The sequence below is a fragment of the Danio rerio genome, chromosome 22, assembly GCF_052040795.2.
Source record: "Danio rerio strain M-AB ecotype USA chromosome 22, GRCz13ab, whole genome shotgun sequence".
NCBI lineage: Eukaryota > Metazoa > Chordata > Actinopteri > Cypriniformes > Danionidae > Danio > Danio rerio.
In genome coordinates, this window is record NC_141042.1 from 22,347,046 (window position 1) to 22,359,387 (window position 12,342).

Here is a 12,342-nt window from a genome sequence, read left to right on the forward strand (position 1 = left end):
TTTACACTCGTACACTACGGACAATTTAGTCTACCCAATTCACCTGTACCACATGTCTTTGGACTGTGGGGGAAACCGGAGGACCTGAAGGAATCCAACGCAAACGCAGGGAGAACATGCAAACTCCACACAGAAACGCTAACTGACCCAGCTGAGGCTCGAACCAACGACCTTCTTGCTGTAAGGCAACACTGAAGTTAAAATATTTTTAATAATTCTTTTAGCTCATTTAAAGAATGGCATAAAACATTTGCTTGTGAAAGAAACTTAAATGTGTTGAATAAACATTTATTCATTCTCCTTCGGCTGAAGCCTGGTTTATACATCTGCGCCGAGTGATCGGCGTGACCCACTGCATATGCGTCAGCCATTGTGAGGGCTATGCGACCGCGCGGAGGCTGCACTGAAGCATACTCGTGCGTTTGACGCACAAGTATATATCGGCCTTTAGTCCCTTATTCATCAGGTGTCATCACAGCAGAATGAACCGCCAACTATTCCAGCATATGTTTTACACAGCGGATGACATTCCAGCAGCAACCCAGTACTGGGAAACAGGCATACACTCATATTCACACACACACAATGCATGTCTTTGGACTGTGGGGTAAAGCGGAGCACCCGGAGGAAACACACACCAACACCGGGAAGAACATGCAAACTCCACACAGAAATGCCAACTGACCCAGCTAGGACTTGAATCAGCGACCTTCATGGTGTGAGGCGACAGTGCTAACCACTGAGCCACCTTGCCACCCCAGTGGTGAGTCCATTGTACACAAACTTGACATAAATTTTTGTTTTGTTTTTGGTAAAACACTGAAAATGCAGAGGCAAGGCAAGTAGTTTATGCAGCATGCTTGAGTATTTAAGCTCAAATCTGGAAGTGGGTGTTTGAGTGCTGTTGTGTTTTTGTGGTTGTGTTGTTATTCTTGATATCAGCGGGATTGTGATGAGCTTTTGGCTCATAATGGCTTAATGTTCTTGCATTCCCTCGGCAGGAGCTCATTGTTATATAAGCTCTCTCATGTTAGCGCACTCTCATTCTATACCACCAATCTGTGTGTATATGAGTATGTGTATGTATAGATGTGTCTGTGTGTAATCCCAGAGTGTGTCCATGTGTGTATATGTTGTCTGGAGCAGATTGCGCACGGCATGTGGCGGATGTAGCAGGGCTCAATGCGGCGGAGGTTCAACAAAGCCTCTCCGCCTGCTGCAGCCGCGGTATGTGTGTGTGGGTGCATGTGTGTGTGTGTATTAGTCCTCATCGGTCTAACGAGGGGCAAAATGTAATGGGTGTCCCTTGGTTCAACCCGGCAGCTGTTTGCCATCCGTCGCTTGTACACATATCCCGCTGTGACGCTGGACACTCGGCTCTTTCTGAAATCTGTGTTCGGCGAGTGCGTGTGACTGTCCAGTGCTCTGTACTGGATACAGCTGTGATCCTCTAAGCTCAGACACATCGATTGGCTCATTCTGGTATAGTTTCACTAGACTGGCAACGCCAGCGCGTTATAATTTCCATTGGGCTGTCGCATCTGCCATGACCCCATTTACATCAAACAGCCACAATTTGAAATGACCGATTTAAAAATAGCCACTCTCAGTGCTGTCAAAAGAGCTCCAAAAAAAGGAAACGGTAAATAGATGTGCATTCGCAGAAAGATACAGCACAGTTCGGAAGGGGGAGAAAATGAATAAGGCTTTTAATATGTAAATGAACACAGGAAGTCGACCGATTCGATTTTAATATACTAAATCGAAACCATATCTGCGCTAAAATGAATATGTTGTAGAAAGGATTTTTCAGACATAGCTAGTAAATTTCATGAACTAAATTTAAAGTAACACACTGAATTAAATGTCAAATTTAGCATGTTTACACAACAACTATAAACTAAACTTTCATTGCTTTTTTGAAAAGTTTTATATGAATATTGTTGTTTAAATGGCCCCTTTTCAAATGGATCAGTGGAAATTACTAATGCTGGGTTCACTCAAAAATGTGTAATTTACCTGTGCTAAAGTCAGTGCAAAAGTGAGAATAGAGGAGAATTATCGGTACACGGCAGGAAAGACGCAGAATATGCTATCACTCCAAGTGCGGACTGCAAGACTGGGGGATAACTTGTAATAAGTTAGAGGCATAACTTGCAGTTATCGAGAACCCGTTGAACCATACGAGATGTCACAACGAGATGTTGTTGGCAAGATGACAGAAATACCTATGCGAGAACATTTCAACCTAAGGCTCATTTTGATAACGTACCCATACATTTCTGCAGAGCACCAAGTACGTCCCAGGAACTTTTTTTTTTTTTTGCAGATTTTGCAAATCCACCAGAGGCCGCTGTGTACGCTTAATGAGATCTCAAATTTCTCTTGAGAGTGCCATTCGTGCCTGCTCTTCCGATCCCCCCATCATCCTTTCTTAAACCAATCCGATAGTGTTCTAAAAAGCATAGATTGACCAGCAAAGTTAGCCTACTCTGTGTCGCCCCCTGTGGTTGCAAATAACAGTACAATGGTGAGAGCGTCAACTATGAAAGCCTCCGCAACTTGCAGCTGTATATTAATAACTATGTTGGTTGGGTTTAAGTTTGGGGAAGGTTTAGACGTTAATAACTATGATGGTTGGGTTTAGGATTGGGGCACGTGTAGACTTTAATAACTGTGATGGTTGGGTTTAGGTTTGGGGTTGGTGTAGATGTTAATAACTATGATGGTTGGGTTTAGGGTTGTGGTAGATGTAAACGTTAATAACTATGATGGTTGGCTTCAGAGTTGTAGTAGGTATAGACGTTAATATCTGTGATGGTTGGGTTTAGGGTTGAGGCATGTGTAGACTTTAATAACTGTGATGGTTGGGTTTAGGTTTGGGGTTGGTGTAGATGTTAATAACTATGATGGTTGGGTTTAGGGTTGGAGTAGGTATAGACGTTAATATCTGTGATGGTTGGGTTTAGGGTTGGGGCAGGAGACGTTAATAACTGTGATGGTTGGATTTAGGGTTGTGGTAGGTATAGACATCGATAATTTTGATGGTAGGTTTTAGATGTGGAGTAGGTGTAGATGTTAATAAATAATGGATACAGTGCAACAACATAGTTTTGACATATGGTTCTCCAAAACTTTAAGTAACGTCTCTACTACAAGTTATGCCCCTATATGCTATGCCAATGTCTTGCAGTCCGCAGACAAACCCTGCTCTATGTGTTTGCTATGTATGTGAAATTTACCTTGAAATTTACGCATGTTCAAATAATTGCATGCAATAAATACATACAATTCTCTTTGCAATCCATGTTCAATTAGTGCCATTAGCAAAAAAAAAAAAAAAAAAAAAACTTTTTTTGAAAAACCTTACTTCAATGTCAACATAATGCATAACTAGGGTAATGACCGTTAGAGCCACCCAAAATAATTGCAAAAACCTTTTAAAGCTACGGTGCACAATCCACATTCAGTTCTCTCTCAGTTCTGTCTCAATGTACAATTTTTTTTGTAATATTTTCAAAATAACATTTTAATTTGTTTTCAGTTTCACTTTTATGTGTTTGAAGCTCCAAAAGTTGAAGAGTTGAACCAAAACAAAACAAAAAAAATGTAAATACTTTTCTAAGACCTAATGTATGTGCAGATTGCTTAATTTAAATGTAGTAAGTTTGGGTTGAGACTTCTGTTTAATTCATCCATAAAAATATGTTGGTCAAAGCCACACAGAGGAACAATTGAGGTTGCTTTTTTATTTTCCTCGAAACCTTTCCTGTTTTAATTTTTGGTAGGTATCAGTTAAATTCTTTGTAAGACAACTGTTGAAGAGCTGTAGGAAAACAGAGGTGTAAAAACAACGATCAATACAGAGTTAAGATCTTTTTGATGTTTGACAAATTTTATGTCAAATTTGACTTCGATATATTTGCAAATTTTAATACAAGTATTGTCCAACAAAAAAAATTAAGAAACGAGAAAGTCTATATTTATTAATTCGCCTTTGATTGTAGGAGAAATAATTGAGACATTATAGTATATACATATTACAGAAAATAGATTCTAGTGTAGTGTTGCTGTACATAATGTTTGTTTGCTGTTTCGTTTCAGACATTTCCCGTATTCCTCATACTCCTCACACTTACTGACTAATTATTCAAGGTTTTATTCAATTTGAGATTCAATTTGATGAAATGGCATTCTGCAATTTGTTTCATCTATAATTGCACTGATATGAATTGGCAGTCTATGAATCACAGCTCAGGTTTTGTGTGGCTGATAACGCACTCGCAATTTTCCCCCCGTCTGTCAGGAAACTTGCCAGGTAACTCGTAATTCAGTCTCGGATTCAAGAACAGCCGCCAACAGGACTGCCACTAAAGACGTTCGTGGCTTTCATATAATGTCACTTTATTGTCTGAGGAGAAAAAAGGGAAGTAGAATGAAATTATTTATGATACGCCTCTTTCAGTGGCTTGTACTGTAACTGACTGAAATGGAGTCTTATCTTTCTAATAAGATGGTTAATGTCTCAATACACAACCAATCATGATTCAGTCATCATCTACTCGCCCCTATGTTGGTCTAGTCTTACTTTATTCTTAGTTTTTTTTTTTCTCACAATGATGTCAATGGGGTCTAGACAATATTTTTTTGGACCCCATTGACTGTCAGTATATAAACGTTTCTCAAAAAGTCTGTGTGTATGTTTATACACTTACCGATCACTTTATTAGGTACACCCGTCCAACTGGTCGTTAACGCAAATTTATAATCAGCCAATCACATGGCAGCAACTCAATGCATTTAGGCATGTAGACATGGTCAAGACGATCTGCTGCAGTTCAAACTGAGCATCAGAACGGGGAAGAAAGCTAATTTAAGTGACTTTGAATGTGGCATGGTTGTTGGTGCAAGACAGGCATTGAGTATTTCAGAAGCTGCTGATCTACTGGGATTTTCACAAACAACCATCTCCAGTATTTACAGAAAATGATCCGAAAAAGAGAAAATATCCAGTGAGTGGCAGTTCTGTGGGCGCAAATGCCTTGTTTATGCCAGAGGTCAGAGAAGAATGGCCAGACTGGTTCCAGCTGATAGAAAGGCAACAGCAACTCAAATAACCACTTGTTATAAACGAGGTTTGCAGAAGAGCATCTCTGAACGCACAACACATCTAAGCTTGAGGCAGATGGGCTATAGCAGCAGAAAACCACACCGGGTGCCCATCCTGTCAGCTAAGAACAGGAAACTGAGGCTACAATTTGCACAGGCTCACCAAAATTAGACAATAGAAGATTGGAAAAACGTTGCCTGGTCTGATGAATCTTGACTTCTGCTGCAACATTCGGATGTTAGGGTCAAAATTTGGCGAGAATAACATGAAACCATGGATCCATCCTGCCTTGTATCAACAATTCAGGCTGGTGTTGATGGTATAATGGTGTGGGGGATATTTTTATGGCACACTTTGGGCCCTTTAGTACCAACAGAGCATTGTGTCAACGCCACAGCCTAGCTGAGTATTGTTGCTGACCACATCCATCCCTTTATGACCACAGTGTACCCATGTTCTGATGGCCCCTTCCAGCAGGATAACTCACCATATCATAAAGCGTGAATCATCTCAGACTGGTTTCTTGAACATGACAATGAGATCACTGTACTCAAATGGCCTCCACAATCCCCAGATCTCAATCCAATAAAGCACATTTTGGATGTGTCACGGAATGGGAGATTTGCGTCATGGATCTGCAGCAACTCATTCATTCATTCATTTTCTTGTCGGCTTAGTCCCTTTATTAATCCGGGGTCGCCACAGCGGAATGAACCGCCAACTTATCCAGCAAGTTTTTAAGCAGCGGATGCAATTAAATGTAAAATGTAATTTTCCAGTACACTGTTGAATCTATGCCATGAAGGATTAAGGCAGTTCTGAAGGCAAAAGTGGGTCCAACTCGGTACTAATAAAGTGTACCTAAATAAGTGACTGTTGGGTGTATAAATATACTTTTGTCTAAGAAAAGTTAGACCTTACTGTCCTAATTAAATAATTACAAATCAAGGCATGATCAAATTTTATTTTGGTAAAATAAGCATAATCTAGAGGTCTTTGCCTTTCTTATATGCCACTTCTGATACCAAACGATCAACTAGCCAAGTCAAGTTATTATTTGTTGTGTAGGCGACAACACTTTTGTCAGGTAGTGTATGTTCAGTCTATATGCATGTAAACATTTTTTTACCAAAATAACAGTGGTAAACTACATAATTATATGTATAAAGAATTATATGTATACATGCACTGTGCACTGTAGCTTTAAACGCTAAAAGTGAAGCAGAAAATAAATTAAAGACGATTTAAGAAAACATTTTTGAAAATCATTTTTGAGTGACTCAAGAGAGCATACATTGCATACTGTAGCGATAGTTTAATAAATTACACTAAAGAAGTTTCAGGACAGTTTATAAATGGAGCTTGCTAATACCACTAATTGAGTATGGAATGTGTACTGTAGCTTTAAATATTGGAACATGGTACTAAATAAGTTATTTGCGAAACGTAAAAATACAGTAAGCTGCAGCCGAATGAACAGGAATCATGTACTATACCTTTAAAAAGTTAAAAGTGAAAATGAAAATAAATTAAAGATGCTTTGGGATATATTTTTGGATTCTGGAGCAGCTAATGGCGCTAATTGAGAACAGAGTGAACTGTAGCTTTAAATAACGACAAATGATTGCTTTGAAACTACTTTGAATGTTCAAAGTTTTCAACCTTGACTTTGATGTCACTACGAAGAAGAAAGTGTGCACCATAGATTTAATTTACAGTTAAGATTGAAACTAAAAGTTGATTGAAAAGTTTTTATTAAATTAATTATTTTTGCTGTTAACTATGGTTAATCTAATAGTACAGAATCAATATTTGAATGTAGTAAATGACTGTATTACACTGCCACTGCTGTTCGCTCAATAATTTGATCTGTTTGTTTAGAAAATATCAGTCTTCAGAAGACAATCGCTTAAAACAGAACTCCACAATTAGTATTTCCTTTTTACCTAAAACCTTCAGTATTTCTCCTTTATTCTCTCTTCCTCCGTCTCTCTGTCTCTCTCTCTCTCACACACACACACACACACACACACACACACACACACACACACACACACACACACACGGCAGCTCTCAAACGTTTAGCTTACTAAGGAGTAATCGTTTTCAAATGCGTCTCATCCTTTCTGCCTTCCCGGTTTTCCCCTTCTCCGTCTCTTTCTCCTGTTTTCCTTTCTCTGCCCTCCCGCTGCGTCTTTATACACTCTCTCTCTCTGTCTGTCTGTCAGTTCTTCTCTTCATCTTCTCTATCAGCCTTTATCTTCCCCTCCTCTTTCTTCTTTTTTACTGCTGTGTTTCAATCACTGCTCTCTCTCTCTTTCTCGTTTACTCTCCTCCTCCGTCTTTGCCGCTGATCTCTCCTTATGTTCTGTCTCTCCGGCGCGAGGGCAATTGTGACAGTAATGTTCGGAGAGCATCAGAAGGATGAGTCGGGATGGGGGTGTTACTGCAAAAGAGTGCATTAGACCCCTCGCTCGCCCCGTCTTTCCCTCCGTGGACGCCTCGGGGTCTGGATTACACACGATGGTCAGAGAGCAACTAGACGGACGCTCATTAAAGGCTGGATCATGATGGCGTGTCAGATTCACACACAGAGAGAGAGAGAGAAAAAGAGAAGAGGAGAGAGAGAAAGACTCAAATACAGCAGTAGACAATCAGGATTTAGGATTTAAGAAGTACTGGCACTGATTTAAATGTTATAATTAAAATATAATAGCCTAATATCACAATATTTCTAACTAACAATATATACTATACAAATGATTGTGATATTAAGTGACTGCAAAAATGCCTAATGTTAAATTATTAACAGCAAGTTTGTTTTTTCTAAGAATTGTTCACCCAATAATGATCATTCTGTCATCTCTTGTTTCTTTGTTTCTGCTGAGCACAAAAAGAAGATATTTTGAAAAATGTTAGAAACCTGTAACCATTAGCAATGTTTCCACTATTGCTCCTAAAGCAAGCATGGCAGGGCGAGCCAGGGACAGTCGTGTTTCCACAGTCACTTCTGCAGCCTAATCGGAAAATTCCTAATAATGTCAATACATTTTCAATGTTTTTTTATATTTAGAAGCTATTTTAAGAATGAATCAAGAACTAAAATACTTCTATGTAATATCCTTACAAATGGTGGTATTTTTGCTTAGCTTCACTGAGTAACCGTTCATGGGCTGCAGAGTGATACGGCGGTAGGCCTAGTTACTATTTAATATTTGATAACATTTCATCACCTTGGAATTATAAGGTTCTATCTGCATTCTGAACGTTTTTGAGATATTGAGCTTCAAAGTTTTTGTATTCCACATAGCAAACAGTATGTGTGTAACATTTGTTTTTTTTAAATAAAAAGTCTTAAAATGTAAACAACTTATAAAAAAAAACATCACATAATGTAAATAAGTTGTCATTTAATGAGAATATGTCAATAACTCAATTTTGACAAAAATATCAGATAGAACCTTATAATTCTAAGGTGACAATTTGTTTTGGATAAATAACTGAAGTGCACATTGGATTTATGCTCAATAAAATGTTTTTAATTCACAAGCGTTTCATTATTTCAGCTTCACGTGTGATTTGTGTGTTTGTGTGTATTTCTTTTGATTAGTATCAATTTGCTTAGCTTGTGGGAAAGCTGTTGTTTGAAGAGCACTGATTCATCGTGAAAACAGATATTAGTATTTAAATATAGGTTGGCATATATTAAAATTATATTAGTTAATATAAAACTACTTAAAATTACTTAACATAATAACATTTATTTCTACTGTAAAAACCACAGAAAATGGCAAATTCTTCAGCACAATAGCACTCTTTATCATACTTCAGCCTCCATATCAAAGTTCCTGAAAGCAAAGAAGGTCAAGGTGCTCCAGGATTGGCCAGCCCAGTCACCAGATATGAACATTATTAAGCATGTCTGGGGTAAGATCCAAATAATCCAAAGCCTAAAAAGTTGCTCCTTTTTTTTTTAAAGTAAACCATTGACGACATTTGTAAAATTCAATAATAATCATTTAATAACTGTAAATCTCACAGTTTCTTTTGTTTTATACAAAGTATTGAAGGTTTGAACTCCTACATGGATTCTGTAGGTTAAACAAAATGTGTTTGGTAAACATTTCTACAAATGCTTTGTTTAATTAAACAACAATGGAAAGATTTCATGGAATGAGCTTAACATATAAAGCCACAATCTGAATCTTCTTGAAATGATTCTGCGAACACCTCACGTCACTGGATAAGACTGTGCTCAGAATCTTAGGAAAATAATATCACTGCACCACGGCACAGAACAAACCTTTTAACACTTGACTATCATCCAATTCACCGTCTCTGTTATTTCTGCTAGCCAGGAGGCTAACGCACCATCGCAAATGAGCTCTGAAAACTATTTCATGCCCATCAACGAATAAATCACTCACTAAAGAGAGAGGAGAGGAACACGCCGTCCTCTGTTTAGTCATCAAAGAGCGGAGAGAGAAAAAAATGTGGTAAACTATAAACGCATGAAACTGTTGAAACAAGCCTGGGTATACATGGCAGGACTAGTGGGCTAAATATAGCCTTCTGGGTTATCTGCTTTCTGCAAGCACTGAATCACTGTTCCCTCGCATTATTTACATGTCTGTGCTTGCGATCTTAGAGGCGCTCTTTTGCTTTCCATCCACCTTTTCTTTCGGGATCTGGCATATCACCCTTTCTTCTACCCCAAACCCCTATCGCAATCCCGCTGTCATGTCATCAGGTTAACCAAACACCCTGTAACATGAAATCTCTCTTTTTAAAAACAGACGGCTTTTATGCTGTTTACTAGAGCGGATCTGACGTTATGAGGGCTGAACAGACTCACCATGATATAGTGGCGCTGCATCTCAGTTTTCTCACTGGCCAACTTCTCACACTCCAACTTGAGACTGTGAAAAGCATGAGAAAAAATTAAATAAATGAATGAAAAACCTAGTCTGAGATGACACAATGAAGACTGTTTGCTTGAATTAAAAAAACTAATTTAATAAAAATGTATCAAAAAAATAATAATCATTTAAAGATCTGTTTCACTTCACTTTTTAGTGAATTCGAACCACTTTAATAAACAAATCAAAACTAATAAATGCCCTTCAGACCAAAACAATCTGATTTACAAACACATCAGAACGATCAAACACACTTCAATGAATCTAAATAAGGTATAATCAATTCAAACAAATGAACATTCAGACCACTTACAGGGATCAAAACAAAAGCATACACTTAAAATAATCCAAAAGCCGAATAAACCAATTAACCTGAAATAATCTTAACATAGAAATTCATTGAATGTAATCAGCATAAGCTGATCCACCTAAATAAGTAAAAACGAAGGAATTCACTTCAAATATCAAAATAATCTGAGGCAAAAATACATCAAGGATTATAACGATGATCATAAATCAATTGAAGGAAATGAATCAGAACTGAACGATTCACTTCCAAGAATAAAATAAAATCATTTAAATGAGTCAGAATCAACTGCTTCAGTTGAATCAGACCAAACGAATTCACACACAGGATTTAACACATACTGTTACATTAAGAATAAATCAATATGATCAAACTCATGTAAAGCAATCATAGCAAACCAGTTCACTTAAACTGATAAGGAATTTTTGCAACTAATGGAATATTAGAACAAAACTTTTACATCAATTGAAATCTAATCTAATTTAGCTATTGAACTTAAAGAATCATAACAGACTGTTTCTTAAAACGAACTTGAATCTAAACAAAACAGTTCATTAACAAGAATCTAATTCACTTAATCCAACTCAAATGTTTTACTAGAACAAGTACAAATTAATCTGTTAACTAAAAACAAACTAATTACGATAGAGAAATTAAAACAGTATAATTCACTTAAATGAAATGAATCCGAAAAATATAACTCCCTCAAATTAATCAGAATAAAATGATTCATGTGAATCAGAACAAATAGATTTACTTTACTGAACATCAATGAATAAACTGAATTAAATGAAACATAAAATCATTTAATAAACACGAAACAAACTCTTAATCAATGAATCAAATATAAGAACAAAGCAATTACACCAATTGAAACAATCTGATTCAGATAATCAGCTTGATGAATCGCAACAAACTGTTTCATTAGATGAATTAGAACGAAATAACTAGCTTGAATCTGAACAAAACAGTTCATTCAGGAATCTGAATCACTTAATTCAACCCCAAACCTTTATTTGAACAAAAAAAGAAAAAAATGTTTTGGAACGAGTACAATTTAATCCATTTGCCATGCAGAAATTAAAACAATACCTGAATGAATCAGAAAAATATAACTCCCTCTAATGAATCAGAATCAGTGTGAATCAGAACACATTTAAAGACCTAAAAATAAGATTTACTTTACTGAACAATGAATTAAATGAAGCAAAAAAACTAAACAAAAAAATTACTTACTGAAAACGAAACAAACTGATTCACTTGAAATAATTTAAATAAACCAATTAACTTAATGATGTGTGCGCAATATGATAATTAAACAATATTATATTAAATCCGCTAAATACTTTGTGCAAGTTACTTGTTATTAGTAAATACACCAGATGATAGCATCACCAGATGATAGCATCATGATAGCATCGTTTTAGCAGCATTAATTTAAGACACATTCAGTGCAAGATTTATTAACATTCAAAAGCGATTCAAACACTAGGGGTAATCCCTCACCTGTGGTACTGAGCCTGAAGGAACTGAAACTCCTCTTTAATGCGGTCCAGGGTCTCCAGAACTGTAAACTTAAATGACTGTCCAGGCTGCAGAGGTACCTGAAGAGAGAGAAAGCGGGAGAGAAAAAGAGAAAAAGATGGCTTATTATTAATCAGTAAACAGTCATCGCTCTGGGCTGGGAGATTAGATTGGGTAAATTAACGTACCAAATGTGACTCATTGAAATAAAATTGAAAAAGTGTTCCCACTGCTTTATCTTTGACCTTGGCCTCTCTATTCAAACACTGCCGCTTTTTTGGGGGGGTGAGAGAGAAGAGAAAATATAATAACAACAGCACTTCCATGGGGTCGCGGTAACCCTTGTTCTGCAAACACTTTTTCCCAGTCTCAGCAACGAGTCATTAATCTGAGAGTGGCAAATATCAATGTCGCTGGAATTCATTTCAGTCATGCAGAGATTCTTTAGATTCCCATGACTATTGAGCTATGCTTTATTAATA

The 12,342-nt window shown here is 37.1% G+C and overlaps 1 protein-coding gene across 5 annotated transcripts in view; it reads right to left on the reverse strand.

The window, feature by feature from the left end:
- tle2b (TLE family member 2, transcriptional corepressor b) overlaps nucleotides 1-12,342 on the reverse strand; it is a 115,258-nt gene that overhangs the window by 55,112 nt on the left and 47,804 nt on the right. For all 5 annotated transcript variants that reach the window (XM_087304304.1, XM_087304303.1, XM_087304301.1 and 2 more), the window contains 2 exons: nucleotides 11,843-11,940; nucleotides 9,966-10,029 (listed from right to left, as the gene is read on the reverse strand). In XM_087304304.1, coding sequence (XP_087160430.1) covers nucleotides 9,966-10,029; nucleotides 11,843-11,940 — 162 coding nt within the window. The remainder of the gene's footprint in view (nucleotides 1-9,965; nucleotides 10,030-11,842; nucleotides 11,941-12,342) is intronic.